The sequence below is a fragment of the Microtus ochrogaster genome, linkage group LG3 (assembly GCF_000317375.1).
Source record: "Microtus ochrogaster isolate Prairie Vole_2 linkage group LG3, MicOch1.0, whole genome shotgun sequence".
NCBI lineage: Eukaryota > Metazoa > Chordata > Mammalia > Rodentia > Cricetidae > Microtus > Microtus ochrogaster.
In genome coordinates, this window is record NC_022029.1 from 41,049,425 (window position 1) to 41,072,282 (window position 22,858).

A 22,858-nucleotide genomic window follows, 5' to 3' on the forward strand; every position below is an offset into this window, starting at 1 on the left:
TACATAATTAGTTTATGTTTCTGGGTCTGGGTTACTTCACTCAGTATGATTTTTTTTCTAGTCCCATCCGTTTGCCTTTGAATTTCTGAATGTCATTGTTTTTAATAGCTGAGTAATACTCCATTGTGTAAATGTACCATATTTTATTTATCTATTCTTTGGTTGAAGGGTATCTACGTTGTTTTCAGGTTCTGACTATTATAAATAAAGCTTCTATGAACATAGTTGAGCAAGTGTCCTTGTGGTATAATTGATCATCCTTTGGGAACATGCCCAAGATTGGTATAGCACGGTCTTGGGGGTAGATTAATTCCCAGTTTTCTGATAAACTGCTATATTTATTTCCAAAGTGCCTGTACAAGTTTGCACATCCTCTCCAGCAGAAGTTATCATTGGTGTTCTTGATATTAGTCATTCTGATTTGTGTAAGATGGTATCTCAGAGTCATTTTAATTTGCCTTCCCCTGATGGCTAAGAATGATGTACATTTCTTTAAGTGTTTCTCTGCCATTTGAAATTACTATGTTGAGAATTCTTTGTTTAGGTCAGTACCACATGTTAAAAGTTGAATTGTAGCATGATTAAAAACACAGAGACAGAAACTTGAGTTCAACCTGAAGGTCAGAAAAGCAAAGCAGCTAGCCACTGGCTCTTACCAAAATGGTTCAAATTGGTGATTTTGCCTCCAGAAATCTCTGAATGAGACTGTGTATGAGAGCTGTCTTTTCAAGTCTTATATTCCTCTATAGTGCTGGGATTAAAGGCATACACCACTACCGCCAGGTTTCTATGTCAACTCGTGTTGCTACTGAGATTAAAGTTGTGTGTCACCATTGCCTGGTCTGTAAGACTGTTCAGTGAGGCTGTTTTATTCTCTGAACTTCAGGTAAGCTTTATTTACTAAAATACAAATGAAGTATCACTACATTGGATTGTTTGGTTTCTTGATATCTAGTTTCTTGAGTTTTTTTTTATATATTTTAGAGATCGTCCCTCTGTTGGATGTGGACTTGGTGAAGATCTTTTTCTATTTTGTAGGCTGCCATTTTGTCCTATTGAAAGTGCTCTTTGCCTGACAGAAGCTTTTTAGTGTTACGAGGTCCCATGCATTAATTGTTGTTCTTAGTGTCTGTGCTGCTAGTGTTCTGTTCAGAAGTTGTCTCCTTTGCCAAAGTATTCAAAGCTATTCCCTACTTTCTCTACTATCAGATTCAGTGTAACTAGAATCATATTGAATTCTTTTGTCCGTTTGGTCTTAACTTTTGTGCTGGGTGATAGATATGGAGCTATTTGCATTCTTCTATTTTCTTTCTTTTTTATTTTTATTTGTATTTTTTAAATCATGTATCTTGATTCCATTCATTTCCCCATCCCTTCACATCCACCCTCTGCCCCTGTACTCCCCCTAAAATGAAACAAAATTTGAGAGAAAAAAAGGGAAAAGAGTGAGATAAAAGTTTAAAAACTTGTCACAGAAGCTGTAGTGTGACACAGTAAGTCATGCAGGAAACCCCTTTGTTCACATGTCTTTAATTGCAAGAATTTATTGCAAAGAGTCATTGGTCTGGTTCTAGGTCTCTGGTTTCTGCTACATTAATAGTGTATTAATAGTGCTGGGTCCTCATTAGGGCTCCTCTTGGATATTCTCTTGTTGCCTATGTTGTGGAGATCCTTCAGCTTCAAGTCTGCACGTCAGGTCCCTTCATGTGCTCCAGCAGATCATAGGTGGGGTGGATGTTGAGGTCAGCCAAGTCATAACCCTAGTTCTGGGCAGCTGTAGGGTTGGCCTGCCTGCCTGTCCTTTCCTATCCTTGCCACCAAGGTGAGCTCTCCAGCATTGCCCTAGCTAATTCAGCTCTGCAGCAATGAGCCAGGAGTGGGTCCATTTCTCCTGTTTTCACATCCTCAGGGTTGGTTCTCTCACACCTACACCATTATGACCAGCTCTATCGTGTTGCCCAGGATAGGTATAGGACTCCTTTCCCCAGTGCTGCAGCTGAAGAGGGGCAGGGCCAGCTCTCTCATCTGTTGCAGGCAGTAAGGCAGAGATAAGGGGGCCATCCTCACCCTCCCACACCACCACATGATAGAAGACTAGTGGGGTCAGCTCTCCAATGCTTGCAACTTTGGAGTTGGCTCACTCACACCTCTGCCAACAAGGCTGGTTCTATTGAATTGCTTAGGTGAGGTGCAGGGCCTTCTCTCCCAAGTGTTACAACTGGTGGGCGACAGGACAGCACTCCTGTTCTTGTGACCTCAGAACCTGTTCTCACACCTGTCTTAGGCCTTGATAGGAGTGGAGGATGGGGGCAACTCTCCCTCACCCATGCTGCAATAGGACAGATGGGTGATAGGGACAGCTCTTCCTTGTTCACTACTTTGGGGCTGGTTCATGCATACCTGTGGCAACGGGGTTGACTCCATTGTGTTGCCTAGGCAAGGTGAGGGGCCTGCTCTTGCATGTGTCCTAGCTAGTGGAGATGAGGGACAGCTCTCCCATTCTTATAACCACAGGGCCAACTCTCCCATCTACTCCAGGTGTTATTCGAATCCTTCTACATATCAACATCCAGTTATTCCAGGTCAATTTGTTGAAGATGCTTTCTTTCCTTCATTGTATAATTTTGGCTTCTTTTTCAAAAAGTAGGTGTCCATAGGTGTGTGGATTTATGTGTGAGTCTTTGATTTGATTGCATTGATCCACCTGTCTGTTTTTCATACCAATAGTATGCTGGGTTTTTTTTTTTATTATTATAGCTTTGTAGTGGAGCTTGAAATCAGGGATGGTGACATCTCCAGCAGTTCAATTATTCTACAGAATTGTTTTAGCTATCATGGGGGTTGCTTTTGTTCTGTTTTGTTTTTTCCATATGAAGTTGTGTATTATTCTTTCAAGGTCTGTAAAAAATTGTGTTGGAATTTTGAAGGGAATTTAGTAGGATGGCCATTTTTGCTTTGTTAATCCTACCAATTTATGAGCAAAGGAGAAGGTTCCTTTCTTCTGATGTCTTCTCCAATTTCTTTCTTCCAAAACTTGAAGTTCTTGTCATAAAAGTCTTTCACTTGGTTGTTTAGTGATAAGTTAGTTTCTTTTTCAGCCCTTTTATCATTTGTATATAAAAGGACTACTGATATTTCTTTTTAGTAAATCTTGCATCCAGCAACTTTGCTAAAGGTGTTTCTCAGCTGTTGGATTTTTCTGGTTTGAATTTTTGAAGTCACTTTTGTATACTATCCTATCTTCTGTGAAGAGCAGAACATTGACTGCTTCCTTTTCAATCTGTATTCCTTGATCTCCTTTTGTTGTCTTACTGCTCTAGCTAAAACTTCGAGTGTTATTAATAGATGTAGAAAGAGTAGTCAGCCTTATCTTGTTCCTTACATTAGTGAAATTGCTTTTAGTTTCTCTCCATTTAAGTTGATGTTGGCTGTTGACTTGCTGCATATTTCTTTTATTATATTTAGATATATTCCTTGTATCTTTGGTTTCTCCAAAACTTTTATTATGAAGGGGTGTTGGATTTTGTCAAAGACTTTTTCAACATTTAATAAGATGATTGTGTGGTATTTTTTCTTTCTGTTTGTTTATGTGGTGGATTACATTGACAGATTTTTGTTTGTTGAATCATCCCCATATCTCTGAGATGGAGCCCACTTGATCATGGTGGATGATCTTCTTGATGTATTCTTGGATTCGGTTTGCCAGTGTTTTACTGAGTATTTCTGAATCAATGTTCATGAGGGAAATTAGTGTGTAATTCTCTTTTTTGCTGCATCTTTGTATGGTGTGGGTGTCAGGGTAATTGTGGCCTCATAAAACAATTTGGCAATGTCCCTTCTGTTTCTGTTTTGTGGAATAATTTCAGGAGTACTGGTAGTAGCACTTCTTTGAAAGTCTGCTTAGAATTCTGCACTGAAACCATCTGACTCTGGGTTTTGTTGTTGTTGTTGGAAGACTTTTAATGATCATGGGGTTTTTACCTCAGGGGTTATAGGTCTATCTACATTGTTTACCTAGTCTTGATTTAATTTTGGTATGTGGTATCTATCAATATTTTTTCATTTCTTTTAGATTTTCCAATTTTGTAGAGTACAGGTTTTTAAAATATGACCTAGTTACTGTCTGATTTTCCTCAGTGTCTGTTGTTATGTCCCTCTTTTCATTTCTGATTTTGTTAATTTGGATATTCTCTCTCTGCCTATTAGTTTGGATTAAAGTTTGTCCATCTTGTTGATTTTCTTAAATAACTAGCTCTTTACTTCACTGTTTTCTATTTTTCTATTTTATTGATTTCAGCCCTCAGTTTGATTATTTCCTGTGTCTACTCCTTTTGGGGCATTTACTTCTTTTTGTTCTAGAGCTTTCAGATGCTTCATTAAGTCACTAGTATGAGATTTTCTCAAACTCTTTATGTAGGCACTCAGTGCTATGAACTTTCCTCTTACTGTAGATTTCATTGTGTCCCATAAGTTTCAATATGATGTGCATTCACTTTCATTGACTTTTAGGAAGTCTTTCATTTCTATCTTCAGTTTTCCTTGACCCAGGGATTGTTCAGTGTCCTTTAGTTTGTAGGCTTTCTATAGTTTGTGTTGTTGTTGTTCTCTAACTTTAATCCCTGATGATATGATAAGATACAGAAGGTTATTCCATTTTTTATATATGTTAAGACTCACTTTGTGCTCAAGTACATGACCTTTGGGGAAGGTTCCATGAGGTGAGGAGAAGGCATAGTCTTTTGTGTTTGTGTGAAATGAAGATATCTTTTATGTCAATTTGAGTCATTTTATCTGTTAGTTCTGTTATTTCTTTGTTTAGTTTCTGTCTGAATGATCTTCCTTTTGGTAAAAGTGGAGTGTTGGTTGAAGTCTCCCACTCATAGTGTGTGCTTCGATATGTGAATTAAGCTTACAAATGTTGATATCCTTTTATTTGAAGCATAGATGTTCAGAATTGAGACATCATCTTGGTGGATTTGTCCTTTGATGAGTATGAAATTGCTTCTCCATCTCTTTTGATTAATTTTGACTTGAACTCTATTTTGTTAGATATTAGGATAACTATACCAGCTTGCTTTTTAGGTCTGCTTGATTGGAAAATATTTTCCAACCTTTTACTTTGAGGCAATGTCTGTCTTTGAAGTTGAGTTGTGTTTCTTGTATTCAGCAGAAAGATGGATCCTATTTTGTTTTTTTTAATCTATTCTGGTAGTCTGTTTCCTTTTATTTGTGAATTGAGTCTATTGATATTGAGAGATATTAAAGACCAGTGATTGTTAATTCCTATTATTTTGTTGTTGGTAAGTTCTAGTTATTGGTCAGCCTTCAGGTCCAGTGGGGTGTTTCTACTGGAGTTTTGAGGACCTTGGGTCCCTTGATTCATTTTGGTCTTTGGTAAAGCCAAAGTCTTCTTGGGTCTCTAGATCTGGAGGCCTTATCTCCAATAAAGCCAAAATCTTCTGTGTACCTAGTGGACCATCCTTGACTCAAGCAGAGATGCTTCTGACTTGTCTGGACTGTATGTGGGCATATGGCATCTGTTCTCCAAATGATGTTGACTGAGTCTAGGCCTAAGGGCTGGCCACAGAGAAGATGATGATTTGGGAGAGGTTGGGCAGTAGTATGAGTCTTGGGGGAGCATAATCCAGGGGTGGCCGCAGTCCAGCTGGCAGATGGGTCACTTATCTGCTTGTCCACTGGTAAGAGCTACACTAGAGCAGTGGGATTCCTCTGGAGTTTGGAGCAGGGCTCAGCAGCAGTGCTAGTGCTGAGATAGGAGGGGGCAGGCCACAGGACAGGAGGGTCACCCACAGGTTGTGGCTGGTGTGGTCTGTACCTCAGTGGCACAAGTCCTCTGGGGTTAGGGACAGGGCACAGCAGCATCAGGGTCAGGAACTAACTGAGATGGTGTGGGCCTGGGCGAGGGATGGGGGGAGGGGCTAGATACAGTGAGGAATACAGTTCCACTGGCAGACATGTCACTTACGTGTTCTGGTTTGTGTGGTCTGGGCCTGCTTAATAGAAATCTTTTGGGGCTGGGTGGAGGGCCCAGTAAGGTGATATTGAGGTTTGTAAAGACCTATGCCTTCCCAGTGTTCTCTCTGCCTCCTACTTGTGAATTAAGATGTGAACTATCAGCTCTTCCCACTTCCATGCTTTTGATCCTCCATTATGGACTCTTATGCTCTGAAACTGTAAGCCAAATGAAATGCATTCTTCTATAACTTGTCGTAGTTGTGGTGTTCTGCTATAGAAGTAGAAAAGTGGCTAAGATATTGGGCAATTGCAGGAACTCATCAAATGATAACATTGACTTATGTATATACTTGATTTTTTCTGGTCTTACAAGATGTGACTTGCCTATAACACAGTGCACAGGAGACTAAGACAGAAGAAAATACTGAGGTCAAAACAAGCATGAGTTACACAGTAAAACATTGTATAATTCTCTTTTCACTTCTATCAACCCATTGAAGGGATTATCATAGAGGTTGCTGCTGGCTTTGGGCTTCCATGTCACTTTCTCCACAATATGGATGACAAAATAAAGTAACAAAAAATCTGAGCAAATAACATTTGTAACTATATAATATACGTGCACATATAGGTGTGTAAATTTTTATGTACGTGTACATGTGTAAGATGTATGCATGTGAGAAATGTCTTCTTTTGCTGAACAACTCTGTCTCCTTTTGTTTTATCCTTTCGGTTGCTCTTTTTTTTCCCACCTCATTCTGAAGGCTGCCTCTTCATCTCTTCACTATGTGCTCAGCTGTTTATATAAAGAAAGATAAATCCCTAATGAGAGTTAGTCACCATCTTCTGGATGCTCCAGAACCCCACTATTGTAACCTAAGTGTTGACCTACAGTTTCTGAGTACACACTTTGCCTTGCCAGAACACTTGGATATTGTTGTTACTTGACTCATTTCCAGGTGAAGATCTGAGACTCAGACAGATCCCATTCACAACCTAAGATCTGAGAGCAGGGAAAGGATATAGCTAAAACAGGTTCAAAACCCCAGATTCCTCAGTTCTGAATCCTAAACTTTCCATTTCCCAACTGGTGATTATTACCCTACAGGCATATTATAACTACCTGGGGGTTATAAAAATAAAAATAGCTTAAAGATAGGCTCCACTTTAGAACACTGAAATTGGAATCTGTGGAAACAACACGTTTGGGAAGACTCCATACTACTACTGAGGTGGTCTGCTCGAGAGCATTTGCATCCATCATGCCAAGCTGCTACCCAGAGGTACGGAGTATAATTCCACAAAAGACTTCTCTGTGCCATAGAATACACACTGCCCCATCCCAGATGACCCACACTTATTCTTTCCTTATATTACCTGCCCTCTTTACAGGTACAAAGAAGCGTTCTCATGGCTCACCTGCTCCAAGCACTAGTTCCACAAGTCGCCTTACCTTGCCAGGTAGGTAAATGACATTGCCCTATTATCTCAATTACCACGGATGACACAAAGCACTAGGGCTTCAAGAGTAGGGAACAGCACCTGTAGCAGAGCCTCTGTCCAAGTCTACCTTATCAGGAAGCTTGGTGTCTGTTGCCTTTATTTGTGAGTTTCTTCCAGATGTGGCCATATTGTTTCCAAGACAATCGTATTTGCTTCCACTTAGCAATGGACAGAATGGAACTGTGCTCTTGGGAAGGCTATGAAGTATCCACTTCTGAGAGGCAGGTAGTACAAGGAAAATTAATGGGCAGAGAGAGATAAAGATAGGAAGGCATGTAGATAGATAGATAGATAGATAGATAGATAGATAGATAGATAGATAGATAGATAGATAGATAGATATGAATTCAAACTCTAGCCTTGTCCTGTTAATTTTGCAACCTCAACTATGCTACTTCATCTTGGATTAGAAATGCTACCTCTAACCTTAATACCCTCTGACACTGTGTCATAACTAATAGCAGATACAGTTAAGGTCTAGTGTTGCAAATACGGAAATGTATATGACCTAGATCCCTTCTAGCATCTCCAAGGGAAATATCCATTCATGATAATCATCTGTAGCTGCAAGGTAAGCAAGCACCTGCTAGTCTTTCTGAGTGCACATATAACCACACACACACACTTTTATTGCAATTTTAATCTTAGTGGAGCTTGTTTTGAGTAAGTGAAATTGTAAAAGGTAAACATGGTCAGTGTAAACTCTTTTGTAGTAATAGGAAAGACTACAGGAAGGAAAAATTCCATTTATTGCTAATGTTGCCCATTTACTAAGATCCCCTCTCCTTCTAGGTCGTATACAATTTTTCTTGAATTCAATTTGTATCTTATGTAGAATTTTGTTTTCTCTCTTTGAAATTTACTATTTTTTATTTTTATTGAGCTCTAATTTTTCTATGCTTCCCTCCCTATCTCTCTCCTCCACTTTAATCCTCTCCCAAGGTCCCCATGCTCCCAATTTACTCAGGAGATCTTGACTTTTTCTACTTCCCATGTAGATTAGATCTATGTATGTCTCTCTTAGGGTCCTCATTGTTGTCTAGGTTCTCTGGGATTGTGATCTGGTCTTGAAATTTACTATTATATTAAAGGGGTTTTCTACATGTTAGTAAATTAATATCTTGGTAATTTGCTAATATGTCTATGATTGTCAGTTTACTTACATGTGTAATGACAACTTTACATTGTACAGTTTGCATGTTATTGTAATCATGTTATGTTCTTGTTCATAAATTTTTGGAGTCTATGTATGGAGTGAGTGAGATTCCTGTGATAGAAATTCTTAGTAAAGATTGTCTAGATACTTAGGTTCTTTTCAAGATACACTTTAGTAATATTAATTTTTATTTGTTATTATACTTAAATTATTAATGTGCACATTTTAGTATTTTTGTCAATGCTAAATAGTATGTTCCATGGTTTATCATTTTGACGAAAAAAATGACATTTCATCCACATTTTCTTTGCCTTTATCTTTTTACAAATACCTGTTTGCTAATACAAAATTATCTTTTAGGTTTCTGCTTTGGGGAATTACTATATTTCATCTATTGTGAGAAGCATATTGTCTTGTATTCTAATCCCTCTGAAATTAGGCTTTCTTAAAAAATGATTATTCCATTGAGTTTTCCTTGCAGTAAATTTCCAGATTGCCTCACCCATTGCTCCCAATTCCAGTCATTTTTCCAGTACTCTCCCTCCACCCTGCCCTCCACCTGGCCTGATCCAGGATATGAGCCATGGTGTGTCATAATTTAACTCACATTTTTTCTTGCTTGTAGGTTCAATAGTACCTCACTTCACAATTAGTGATATTCTTGTCAGAGGGAAAATAATCCACATTGACTAAGTATTCCAGTTTATGTGCCATAGCTCCTTTTACAGGCCTGACCTCTAGATTCAGTCATTGTCGGCTAAGGAGCCTTGAATTTTCTTGCCTCTGTGACTTACTGGAACTAATGTCCCTTGGTGCATTTCCCTTTGCAGCTCTCTCCAAACCATCTAGTGAGAATTAATATTGCATTGTGATGGGTCTTTCTCTGTCCTGCCAACCAGATCCCAAAGAATGATATGGAGACTTATTGATTATAGCATCTTGGCCTATAACTTAGGCTTCTTCCTAGCCAGCTTTTATATCTTAAATTAACCCATGTTATTTAAACTATGTTCTACCCTTTTAATGTACATTCTACCTTTTTTTTTTCATTCTATACTTCCAACTTTTTCTGCATCTCACTGGTATCTCCTCTGTGTGCCAATTTCTCTCTTTGCCTAGAAGTCTTACCTATTCTCTCTGCTTAGCTTTTGGCTTTTTAGCTCCTTTTCAAACCAGTCACAGTGACACATCTTTGCCCAGTATAATCAAATATCTGGCAATATCGCATGGCCATGATTTGCTTTAAAGTGCTTTTACCTGTTGACAGGTGACATTTTCCACAGTGGAGCCCATCTTACTCCTTTCTGATCCCAGACTGCCAAGGTGATAGGTAGATGCCTATCCATTTCCACAAGGCTTCTACAAGTGAGGGAGTGAGCAACCTCAGGATTAGTTTGTGATTGCTTAGAAATGAAGCATCCTTTATGCCTAGAAACCATCTTATAATGTGCCCACTGCGGTACATTTCAGATTTTAGAGCATTAGGAGGAGGCTAACATCATCCCAGCAACACCACGGGAAAATGATCATGATCCTTGGAAAAGTTATCTCATTCTTGAGCCAGGAAAGACCTCAGAGGTCATCATGGCTCTCAATAAGAGTATGCAATCCTGATGTGACCTGACCTGCTGTGCTGAACAACATAACAGCTTGCTAGGGTTACATGGCCTGTGAATCACCATGTTGGCAGCCTTGTCTTTCACCTGAGTTTGTCAGTCTCAACTTCTTCCAAAGACTTAACTTCTAAGCTCTGACCGTCTCCAAAGCTTATACAGAGTGAAGTAGGTACCTCCCAAAATGCATGACACAATGCCAGGCACTCTGTCTAAATTGCGCCTCCACCTTGCTAATTATAGTCGTCAGCTCTCTCTGGCCCCTTCTGCCTCAGGAACTATACATGTTTCCTACTTCTGGCTTAGATGGCTTTATGGCTACCTACTCAGATAGGACTGGTGTCTTCTCATGTTCCAACTTAAAGGAGCTTTTAGTGGTATTATAACTGTGTTATAGAAAACCATTAATATCCAGAAAAAGTAGCTTTAAGAACCATTGATTGGGCAATTAGTTGAAGATTTTAAGATTCAGGCATTAACACCATTGCCGTGGATGGATTTAATTCAGCATGATTACATCAATCAGCTGCAGGTAATTAAATGAGGAGACTCCTTTTGTGAATTCTGGCCAGGATGACCTGAGATGCTCATTCCTTGATAGATAATCCTCTGCTCTAAACACACGCAGAGATAAACAAAATAGAAAAATGAATTAAAGTCTTGAAAGACAGTGTAAGAGACCAACAGCTCTGGGAACCAGAAACCAAAGGGAATTACACAAAGTACCTGATACCCCAGGACAGATGCTGTGGGACAGCTGTGCTTCACAAAACCCAAACAGACACTGGGATGCAGGCATTCAGAGAGGGACCTGGTCAGAATACAGGACAGGGTCCAAGAAGGGTAAAATCCCTGCTGCTGGCCTTTGTTTGGAACACTAGGCAGAGCTACTGATCTGGAGCTAAGGAAAAACAGCCAATGTCAGTACTGGAAGTGAATCTCTGACTCTCCCAATATGACTGTGGGCTTTTAGAACCAGGTATTGTCTTAAGCCATGCTCTGACAGAAAATTTTAAGGGATCAAATGGAAGTAAATACAAACTCTACACAGAACTGCCACGGGGGCAAGAAAAGTGGAAGGAAGCACAGGACACACAAATTCGAGAGATACCACAAGAGGTGACAGGTAAATTGGGCCTCATCAAAATAACAGACTGTTGGATAGCCAACAAGACTACCAACTGTGTCAGAAGGCAAACCAGAGCATGGGAGAAAATATGGGCAAATGATATGTTTGATTAGGAGTTAATTTCTAGAATATATAATGAAACTTCAGTAACTCATTTTGGGAAATGTTTACAGTTTCTTAAAAAGTTAAACGTATCCAAGTGTCCTGGTACATGTTAGTTGGCACCTATGGGACAGAAAGTCAGGGGGAGGGGGCAAGTGTTAGATAGCAGCCCAGACTCCACAGCAAGTTCCAGGCCAACTTAGGCTACATAGAGAAGCCTTGTCTCAAACCAAAACCAAAACAAAGCAAGAGTTAAACCTTCTATGTAATCAATGACCCAGGAATTTTAGATTCATAAGCAAGAGAAATTAAAGCAAAATTTCATTGGATACCTTGCTTCCATGTGGTTACAGTGACATTTCCCATAGTAGTCCAAACGTGGAAACTATCTCCTTTCCAGTACCTGAAGGATAACTTGACAAAATGTCACAGTCATTCCGAATGAATGAAGTCCTGGTGCAATCTGAAGATTGGGGAGAACATTTTGCTCCGCAGAAGAAGCCAGACGCAAAAAGCCACATGACAATGATTCTGCCTGTAAAAAATATACAGAAAAACATGAGGTGGGTAGTGGCATCAGTGGCTGAGGAGTAAAGAGCAGAGGGTGACTTTCCCAGGGCATGGGGTTTTTAAAGCAGAGGGCCTATACCCGGCCCCAACAGCATGGAATTCAGATCGAAGAATTCAAGGTGTTTAACCATGAGGAGAAATTTCCGGTCTTGACAATGCATCCCAGAAGTCACTGCAGCACAACAGTCGAAGTGAGAACAGGAATCCAAATGAAAAACTGAACAAGCAAGAAGTCAGTAGGCAGAGAGAAGAAAGGAAATGGCCCAAAATGCAGAATTTCCTTCTTTGTCAAGTCCCACCTTCTTTTTTGAGATGGGATTTCTCACTGAATCTGGAATTTACAAACTAGCTTGGATGGCTGGCCACCAAGCCCTCGGCATCCCTCTGCAAGCCACCCTAGAGTTAGGGTTAAAAGAATAATCTACCACATCTAGCTTTTTATAATGATGCTAACAGTCTGAACTCAGGTCCTCGGGTTTGTACTGCCGGCACTTTACACACTGAGCATTTTTCTCTGCTCCCATTTAATCTCTTTAAAAATATTTAAAACGCTGATCTTATTAAGCTGTATGGAGAGGATAGGTACTTATTGTGTTAGCATTTATACTTCTCCATAGATTTAAAATACAATTTTACATAAAACTATGACTGTTTTACAAAACAGTGGTGTCTGTTGTCATTCATGTTGCTAGTTTAACATGCGCTCTTCAACCTTTGACATTTTCCCTTTCTAACCTGTGGGAATGGTTGGGATATGAGGAGCTGAGTCTTTTAGAAGTTCTGGAGGTTACTTGTCGGATGCCTGCAATGATTGTTTCATCAAAGGACTGCACAGTTTCTGAAGGCTCATTCTTCAGCTTCAGCACAAGAAAACCAAGTGGGGTCCTGATCCTCAGGAACCCTTGCACATCTTAGCCAGAGTTGCTCTTCCGTGGAAAAGACTAGCACATGCAGACATGTTTTTCCTAGCGCCTACTTCGTTTGTTGCCCAATGGAATTTTTGAACTTCATGGTGTTCAGGGGTGAAGGACATCCACCCTGATGGAGAACTGGGGAACTGTTGGCTCTTGCTGGAACAACAGCTCAGAGTTGTTAACGACCAGCCTTAACTGTTATCCACCCAAAGCAGTCACCTCTGAGCAGCTTCCCAGGTGCCTCCTGAAGCAATCTTAGAGGACAGGTACAGTACCTAGCTGTCGCTGATGCAGATATAGCTGACTGCCCCTTGCACACAATGCGGCATGCACAGTAGTCTCGCAGTAGATACGGCTCTGCTTCTCAATTCTGCTGCCTGCTGTAGAGAGAGTTTCTGTGCCAAATGCTATCCAGCTCCCAATGACTTTAATGTATGTCTTGTTGCAGGAGACTACGGGTAAAACATCCATCCAGAAACGTCCTTGGAAGAGACCTGACCATCTTCAAGGTCTGAAGACATTATGGAAATCTTATATTTCTTTTCCTAAACAAAATCTACATGTATTGTAAGTTATTGAATATTTAACTTCAGTTGGTGGCTTTTGGTTTCCCTAATACAGTTTTTTTTTTAAAAAAAAATGTCAGGTACTTTTATATGTATTTTAAACTTACAGACATCAGGGACAATGCTAAGTTAATAAAATGGATTAACCCTGACGTTATCTCTGAGGATATTAGTAGTAACATCTTCTTTAACAGATCAGGACACCTGAATAGCTTGCCCAAAGCCATCTTTGGCAAGTATCAAGCATGTTCAAATTCCTGAGGGATTTGTTGCTGGCAAAGGCTGCAGGTAATTATCCATTCCCCACCTGTGGCTTTAAGGCCCAAAGCTCCTGAGTGAAGGATTCTATTCCAAATGACTGTTGATTCTGCTGCAAACTTTCACCCTAAGTTCCCTGTGAGGGTTGGCAGTTGTCACTCACTTGCTATGGACGGAGTCAAGGCTTCCTTCTATGTCTTGCTATGTTACTCAGAGCTGTATAACTGGAGAATTTCCCTTCATTGGCCTCTGAAATGGTTTAGCATGGACAAAGTGCATGCAGGTAACTGACTAGCCTTACGTTTTTAACCTAAATAATCAGGTAGGAAGAAATCTGCATATTGATGAGAAGAATTGAGTAAAAGGCTTTGCACAGCTTTATCTGTCACAGTGTGCAGCATGAACTTTGTGTGCCAGGACAGACAAAGGGAGAACAAAAAATGAAACTAAAAATGATCTTGAGGGAGGGTTTCTTACCTTAAAAAACAGTAGCACCAGGTATTAGAAGGTAGCTCTTGTCTGAATAGGGAAAGAGTTGATTTTCCAGCCTTATACAGTGGCTCTGTCCTCTTCACAAGTTTTTCAAGGAAGGGCATCTTATTTAGGGTCTGTACTGCTTGTGGAGAGACACATGGCCACGGCAACTCTTATAAAAGAAAATATTTATTTGAGGGGTGGGCTTACAGTTTCAGAGGTTTAGTCCATTTCATCATGGCAGAGAACATGGCAGTGTGCAGCAGGGCAGCATGCAGGCAGACATGGTGTTGGAGAAGGAGCTGCTACATGTTGATGTGTAGGCAACAGGAAGTAGACTGTGACATTGGAAGCAGCTTGAACATAGGAGAACTCAGTGCCCACCTCCACAGTGACACATTTCCTCCAACAAGACCACACCTACTCCAACAAGGCCACACCTCCTAATAGTGCCACTCCCTTTGGGGGGCCATTTTCTTTCATACCCCCCCACAGGGGCTTGAGAACTCTACCTCAGTGCCCTTCATGCTATAGCAAAATCTAAAGACAGAAGCCGTGGTTGCAGCACCTGTATAGACACAGGTTTGCTGCCTCCCTAGACTTGAAGTTTGTGAAGGAATGAACTCATTGACGTCCTTCTTAAGCAAGCATAGGGAGTAACTCTTAAGTATGAAAGCAGAAAGGGAGAAATATTGGCTTCTGTTGATGCTGACAACTTTGCCAGCTGGTGTACATTTGAAGAGAGTCATTTTTTTTTAAAAGAGAACATTCATGAAGGTTACAGAGTGTGATGCACAGTAGCTAGTTCACTCTTTTAAACATTTCTCAGCACCAGCTGTTATCAATACTATGGTATATCAGGAGATACAAATGTGTGCACACATTATCTCTGCCCCAGGAAACAGGTACACAGGACTGAAGTGGCTATGGAATGAAGAAGTATCGAAAAAGAAAGCCAGAGCATTCACTTATGAATGACTTCCACAGAGAGTGACTCACTTAACTATGCCTCATCAGAAGGAATGCAGAGTCTCAGGAATCATAACTGGCCCTGTCATTTTCATAATCTCCCCACCCTCTCCTATTACATCCAGATTAAAAGTCAGGGACAAAGCTCCAACTTCTCATTGGTTCTCTGAGCCATTCTTCCCACCAGGATCTCAAGAACTCCTTGTGTTCTGCAATACGTCCTGGTCAGAGTCACTGAGTGGACCACCATCTCCTTACTTGTTTAGTTCAAAATGTGAGCTAGGTGTTTTGCTTTGCTTAGAATACCACTTAGTTTCAAAGTGGTTCCCCCAGGAAACTAAGGGGTGTGTTCTCTGCCTAATACAAATAAATATGCTACAGAATCTCTTTAGTGTGTGGTGAGATCATGCAGGTGTAAATCAAGTATAGGGAATCTGATGAAATTTCAGTGGTGTTATAAGAAAGTGAAGAGAGAATACTGTGGGAAAGCATCCTGGTTCTCCATGCTCAGCTATCATGTAATAATATCATGTCACAAAACACCTATCACACACCCACTGCCAAGCACTTTCAGTTTGTTCTTCCATGCACAGCATCCTAAAGTTTTCACACGGCCATGCAAGGAAATTACCCCTCTCCCCACATCAGAGAATGCATGAAAAGGAACAAAGCTCTGAGTGGAGGTGACCCTAAGATCTCAGCGGGAGTAGTAATTATCCCAGCTCTGTGTGCCTGCAAGCCTACGGTTCTCCCAGAATGCCACCTACTGCTTCCAAAAGGAGAACTCTCATGGGGCTTTTTCTGGCATAGATTTAGCACAGAGTTTATGCTGTGTAGGTGCTGGTAAACAGGGACAAGAGTAGATCTGCCTATATGAACCAGACCCAGCCATGCATCCCAAAGACCTCTCGAACCCTAAATATTGGCCTACATCACTGCCCAATGGGAATTCATTCCCAAGAATATGTCATTAGGTGATTTCATTGTGTGAGCATCAAACAGTGTACTTATATACATATTTACATAAGCCTCTATGGTGTAGCATTTGGACTGTAGAGCATATTCAATTCTATGTGCAGTCCATTTATTAGCTAAAGCATCATTATATGGTGCAATTTGACAATATTATAAATGACTTTTTTTTTTCTTTCAAAGAAAAAATAATAATGAGACGAACTACGCCAGTCTGTGGTTCTTGACTTTGGCAGAACATGATGATTATTAGATAGCTTTTTAGATTGCAAGCCTTCCTTTTCCACCTCACAGAGATATTTGATCTTTCTGAGGAGAAAAAAAGGAGGCTATAGATCATATGAACTTCTGGTTTTCTTCAGGTAGTCTTTGGAGAGCTGGAATCTTTAAAAATGCAGATAAGGGAGTTAGTTAGTCATTCCAGCATTTAATATGAAACAGACCATTGAGAGTTTAAAGATAGAGTGTCACTTTGGATGACACTGCATGTAATATGTGTGGATTAAGAGTAATTTTCTGGTAGGGTTAATATTGTAAAATCCTATTACTACAAAAAGTCAAGGATCCTTTCTGCCTGGCTTCAAGCTAATGCTTTCACATCTTGGGATACATGTGAATTCCCAAATAGGGAATATGCTCCTGCATATTCCTGGGATTAGTAGACCTGCCAAACAATTGCAGGTCTTCATGGCAGACAAAGGAGAGAAACCTTGGTCCCAAGCTTGCCTAGCATGAAGGCAAGGGAGAGAAACCTACTGGGAATGAGTACTCCCATGCATCAGTGCTGGCTGCTTTCAGATGTGTGGTTCTTTTCATTCTTATTAGTGACTTCTAAAGTGAGAGCTAATCTATCTCCCTTACAGTGATGAGAATGGAAAGCCAAGCAGTGATGTCACATGAGGGCAGCATCAAAGCTGAATCAGAGATGAGAGCAAGAAAAGAGATATCTTGACGGAGGCAGCCATTATAGGGTTAGCAGAAACCTGGCTCTAGAGAATCCACAAGACTGACTCCAGCTAAGACCTTAAATGAAGTAGTTTTAACTTGGCATTTTAAGCCTGTTGTGGTACCTATTAAAGCTAAATTTGGGGCCAAGATAATTTTCCAGGTACCAGGAAGGATCTGAAGTCTGTTGGGATGTGAATCCACGCTCCAGACTTCCTTCATCATAGTTGTGATATAAATCCATTAAGCCTCAGTTTCCACACCTGGGAAAGGAATGACACTGGTGCTTGCTTATAGGCAGGTGTGAGCCGGGGCATGGATTTAGCTAATTCACTGTAAATTCTCTGCATGGTATTTAACACTGGTAGTAGGCATTATATGTAGGTTTTCATATTCATGTCTGACCTCAGTTCAACAGCTCTGTCAGTTTGTTGTGTCAGCAAATTGAAATATGTTTGCTGGTGGGAAAAAATATTAGGAGAAGAAGAGAGGAGAAAGGAGAAGTGGCAAGAGAGAAATGAGAAGAGAAGAAGAGAGAGAAAGGAGAGAGAAAATGAAAGAAGATGGTAGCAGAAGAGAGGCGTTATTTGTGAGGGAGAAATTGTGGTACTTATGCAAATAATGAGGGCTAAAGAAAGTGAGGGTTGAAGCTCCTGAAAGAACATTGCTTTATGAAAATCAAAGATTATATATAACTGCAAAATAAAGGATGATGGTTAAAGATGTGTCGTCTTTGTCTTAAGTTTGTCTTTCTCTTTTAAGTTTGTTCAAAAGTGACCCCCAAGTTAACACTGTGTGCAGGCGTATGCCTTGGTCAAATCTTCATCAGCTGATATGATCATTTCTGCAAGTCATTTGCACTCAGTGTGCTGACCGAGCCCGCGGGTAGTGGGATTGTTTTCCCTATTTGTTTCTTCTTTATCCAGAGAGGAAGGTGTAACTATTGAAAGGAGGAGGGTCAGGCCCCTTCTAAGACCCCAGAAACATTCCAAGGTGAATAAAAACCCCTTCAGGAGGACAACCAGCACCCCAGAAGAACCGTCCACCACAAACTCAAGATGGTGCCCTGGTGCCTACCCTGCTGTCATGCCCTGTCATCAAAATCTTGACATCTGCATAGGAGAAAGGCAAGAAGTACATACAAACAGTACAGGGCCAAGCTCTCCGTTTCCCATGTTGAATGAAGGTGACAGCAGGCATGCACAGGTCTTTCATAGCCCAGTGGGGAGCCCATCTTTATCAGTAGGCTCAGGCTATTTGTAGGGACTCCAGTGGCAAGCAGAGTTTTTGTTCTGACAATCAGAATTCCAGCAAATGGTAAATGTTCCTTCATGCTGAGAAGTGGGGAATTCAATAATACTTTGGCTGAGTTCATGCTGAGCTGCAAAAATAGGATGAATATGGAGGACTGTGACTCAAAAGACATAAATCAGTGAGCCCAAGCCTCTGCTTTTGTTCCCAAGCTCTCGTCCTCAATTCTCTATCCTCCAGGGTCATAGGAATGGTTTTTTATACTTGTTCTACATGCCTTGGGAATGGGAACGGTGGTGGTGGCTATGATTCTTATTTTCCCTAGACCATGGAATTGCATTCTGAGGGCTTAAAAATGGCCATTCTAACTATGAGAGGGAATTTTATTATCACCTCACTGGGTAAAGATAAGACAGTTTTGGCCTGGGTATGAAGGCGTAAGTCACAAACAATCCCACACCAGTTTGAAATTATGATTAATAAAATGGTTATTTATTTAAAGGGGAAAACTTATAGATCACCATCCCAGACAACAGCCCTTTGCACAATCAGGAAAGGAGCCTAGTCCACGGAAGCAGAGCTGGAAGCCAGAGAGAGAGCAGAGGGAAAGTGGCTGCTTTTGTAAAGGGAGAGAGACCACACCCCAATGGGCTGGTATCTCAGTGGCTATTGGCTGAAGGAGCAGAAGGAGCTCCCGCAACACCTCCCCCTTTTGTTTAAGTAAGAGAGTTCTAAACCTACTATGAAATTATATACAATAAGTACAAATACCCTATTCTAACTAGCTTAAGTCTTATATAATAAATAGCTTGGCCAAGTCAGGAGTGGAAAGTAACTACATTTATATAGTCTTCAACCCCATCAAAGATCTGAGAAGGGAAATAATGTTACCTGAGTAATTAGGAAGTGGAATCAAACAACTTCCAAAACATGCAACAAATCACAGAGACAACTAGCTACCTGGGCAATCACCTAAGTTCATGTTTGCAGCTTTGAAGCAACCAACTTTGGCTAAGGCCTAACATAACTGACATACCATTTTCAAAGGCAAGAAACTTGTCAAAACTATCTTACCCTGTCTTGGCAGGATATGACAGTCCTGTTTTTTTTTCCATTCATGGATACTCTGAAAATATAACAATTCAATTTATCCTATTTGATGGTAATTTGTATCTTTGGTTTTTGTTTGTTTATTTGTTTGTTTTTTGAGACAGGATTTCTCTGTAGAACAGCCCTAGCTATCTTGGAACTAGCTCTTGTAAGACCAGGCTGGCCTCGAACTCACAGAGATTTGCTGCCTCTGCTTCCCAAGTGCTGGGATTAAAGGAGTGTGTCATCACCACCTGACTTGGTAATTTTTGTCTTGCTGTGTGTGTCATATATAATATATGTGGTGGGGAGAGAGACACCATGTAGAGATTTGTGGAGGTCAGAGATTGTTTTTGAGGTAGGGTCTTTCACCAAACCTATAATTTTCCATTTCTTCTATATTGAATGGCTAGGAGGACCCTTGGATTGACATGTCTCTGCCTGCCAGCACTGAAACTATAAACATGTGTGTTACCATGCCAGGCTTCTCTGTGGATGCTAGGGATGTGAACTCCATCTCAATACTTGGAGGACTTCGGTCACTAAGCCACTTGCCCAGCTCTGCATGTAACCTCTGTGCTTCCTCGTGGTTCTCAGGCATTTGCTCACTGTTGGAAGGTATTTGCTGAGAGGGTGTTTCAGAGAACTGCTTTTGCAGTTTAACAGATGCATCCCTCAGCTTTGAGTCCTTCCAGCTCACTTAGGTGCTCTCTCCCTTTACTCTTTAGGAGACAGTGAAGCCACCTGCAGTGAGAGAGAGCTGGTACTGCGCAAGTGGCTGGCACCAGCTCTGCTCCTCCACACTTTTCACCTAACTAGCATATCCACTTTGTTCTTCCTGACAACACAATTTTTCCCTCTATGTTCATTAACTGAACAGATTTTCAGGACAACCAAGGAGACAAGGGAGACTAGAGGAGAGGGGAAGAAAGAAGGCGGCCAGTCCTTTACCTTTTCCTCCTCACAGAACCGCAGGATACATGATACACTCATCCTCATCTATGCTCATTCCCATCTCCCTGCTTGTCATTTGCTGTCCCTTTCTCCTCTCTTCTATGATCCCTCAGGGTGACACAGCAGATGACGTCATCTGCCTCCCTAAGCTTCCCGTGGCTCTGTAATCCCACGGGCTTCTCTGCTTTACTAGGCTGTTATTGTGTGGTGGTCCACCAGTTGGGATTATCTGCTGTTTGCTTGCTTTTAGAATGGGGCTAAATAAATTCTGCTTCAGTCACAAGATATTAACTCCCATCACATAAAATCAAGGATGTGCCAGTGTGCCACTCAGCGTGCTCCTCTGCACTCCTGGATGGAATCGTAATGGTCGTGTTTCTTCTCTGTGACCACTTTTTGGTTTCTTTTTAGGCCACAGGAAGGATGTCACTATGTCCAGTTCACACTAACAAACTCGTCCCCCTCCTTAAGGGTTGTGGATCTATAGAAATTGTTTAGTAATATTCCTAGTACATTTATCTGTTTTCTCGCAGATTTTTGAGTAACCTATTATTATGTGTCTGTATTTTATACTTTGGGTTGTGGTTGACTTCATGTTTTGATTCATTGCTCAGAGTAATTTTCATTTAGAGTCATTTGGAGCTCCTTTGTCTGTCATTTTCTTTCTCTCTTCAGCTTTTTTTGTGCTTTTGAATTTTATGTTTCTATAATGGTTCCCCAAGTCCACTTTGTGCACTATATGTCTAGTTCTAGTGTAAGTTATTTGTAGAGGAAGTACCTGATTTCATTATTGGAGAAATAAAAATTTCAGGTGGGTTCTCTGCTGCTGTAACTTCAAAACCTAGAAGCTTTTCTAGGTCTGATAAAGAAATACATGTCATGTCATGTAAGTAATTCTATTAACACCTTTATATTACACCAACATCTCTATTAAGGCAATGAATTTATATTGCTGTCAACAAGTCTAATCAATTACTTGTGGATCAATCATTCTAGCCTCCTCCTTTTGCTTAGCTGCTAACATCTGTGTGGATAGTTTTCATCATCTGTTCTTTTATGTCTTCCATTTATGAGAAGTATAGAGTGTATTTGAATTGATAATCTGCTCCTTATGAGAAGCAGCTGTATCCACTAGAATACAGAGCTTGTGTGTAACTCCCCTGGCCTCTCTACTCCTCTGGAGCCTGTTGATAGTGTGAAGTTACTTGATGGCCCTCTTGCCTCTCATCCCCTGCAGGCTCATGATTACTTACATCAGCAATTCAGTCAGATTGTTCTGCACTACATTCTGGAATACCCATAACCCCCTCAATCACCTTTTTAAATTGCATAGATTAGGGATCCCTCCCCTAAGGATACATGAGTTTTGACAAATAGCATCAAAACCCACCAGTTTCCCATCAGATGACTTTACCTCCTGGATTTTCCACTGTTCACCTGTTTAACCCTCCCTCCTTACTTTAATTCCATCCCTGTCAGTGACTTTTTTGTTGTCTTCATAGTTTGGTGGAGGGTTTTGTTTGTTTGTTTGGTTTCCTTCAAGCTTATCTTGTGAGCAAAATCCTATGGCACAGCTGCCTTTGCAGACTGACTTCATCCACTTAGCAATGTGTACTTAAGATGATCCACATCTATTTTTATCAATTAAAATAGTAATATGCCTATTACTATTTATTTATCCATTAACCCATTAAAGGTCATCTTGGCTTTTTAACAGTTGAGGTGAGTAAACCTAGGAGTATAATTATTGTCTTCTATGGTAAAGACTGTGTCCAGCTTTATGAAATTGCAAATCTAGCTTTCAAAGCAACTCTACCATTTTTCTGCTCCCATCAGCAGGAAGGAACACTAAAAGGCTTTTGGACTTTGACTTTACACACAATGTGTTAGAACACTGTTCTTTCATTTGTGACTCTTCAGTGTTTACACTTTGTCCTGTGCTCCTTGGATAGATACATCTTCTCTAATAAAGAGTCCGTTCAGATCGCTTTGCCCATTTTGGCATTGGGTTACTTCCTTCTGTTGAATTTGAAGGGTTCTTTGTGCATTTCGGATATTAGACCTTTATCAGTATTTTGTAAGTATTTTTTTTCAGCAATATGCTTTTAATTTTTACTTTGGGAGTAAGTGCCACTTTTCTAACCCCCAAAGCTTGCACACAATGCTAAATGTTGTTAGCAATAGTTCTATCTCTGCCCACCATGGTCACTTTGCTTCCACATGTGATCCCAGCATACTAAAACCATTCCTTAATTTCAGCCATTCTTTACCAAGTAAACTTCATGCACTGAGCCACCACTGCCCATCTCTAGCTGTTTCTTGTCCTTATTGATTTCAAATCAATGACCAGTTGATATTGTGCTTACTCAGTTATCAGAAATCCAATCCAGTGTGTGTGTGTGTGTGTGTGTGTGTGT

At 40.5% G+C, this 22,858-nt stretch overlaps 1 protein-coding gene across 1 annotated transcript in view; it reads left to right on the forward strand.

The window, feature by feature from the left end:
• Positions 1 to 22,858, forward strand: part of Pde1c (phosphodiesterase 1C) — a 280,202-nt gene that overhangs the window by 256,378 nt on the left and 966 nt on the right. The window contains exon 17 of the mRNA XM_026786001.1: positions 7,369 to 7,437. Within this exon, the coding sequence (XP_026641802.1) occupies positions 7,369 to 7,437 (69 nt within the window). The remainder of the gene's footprint in view (positions 1 to 7,368; positions 7,438 to 22,858) is intronic.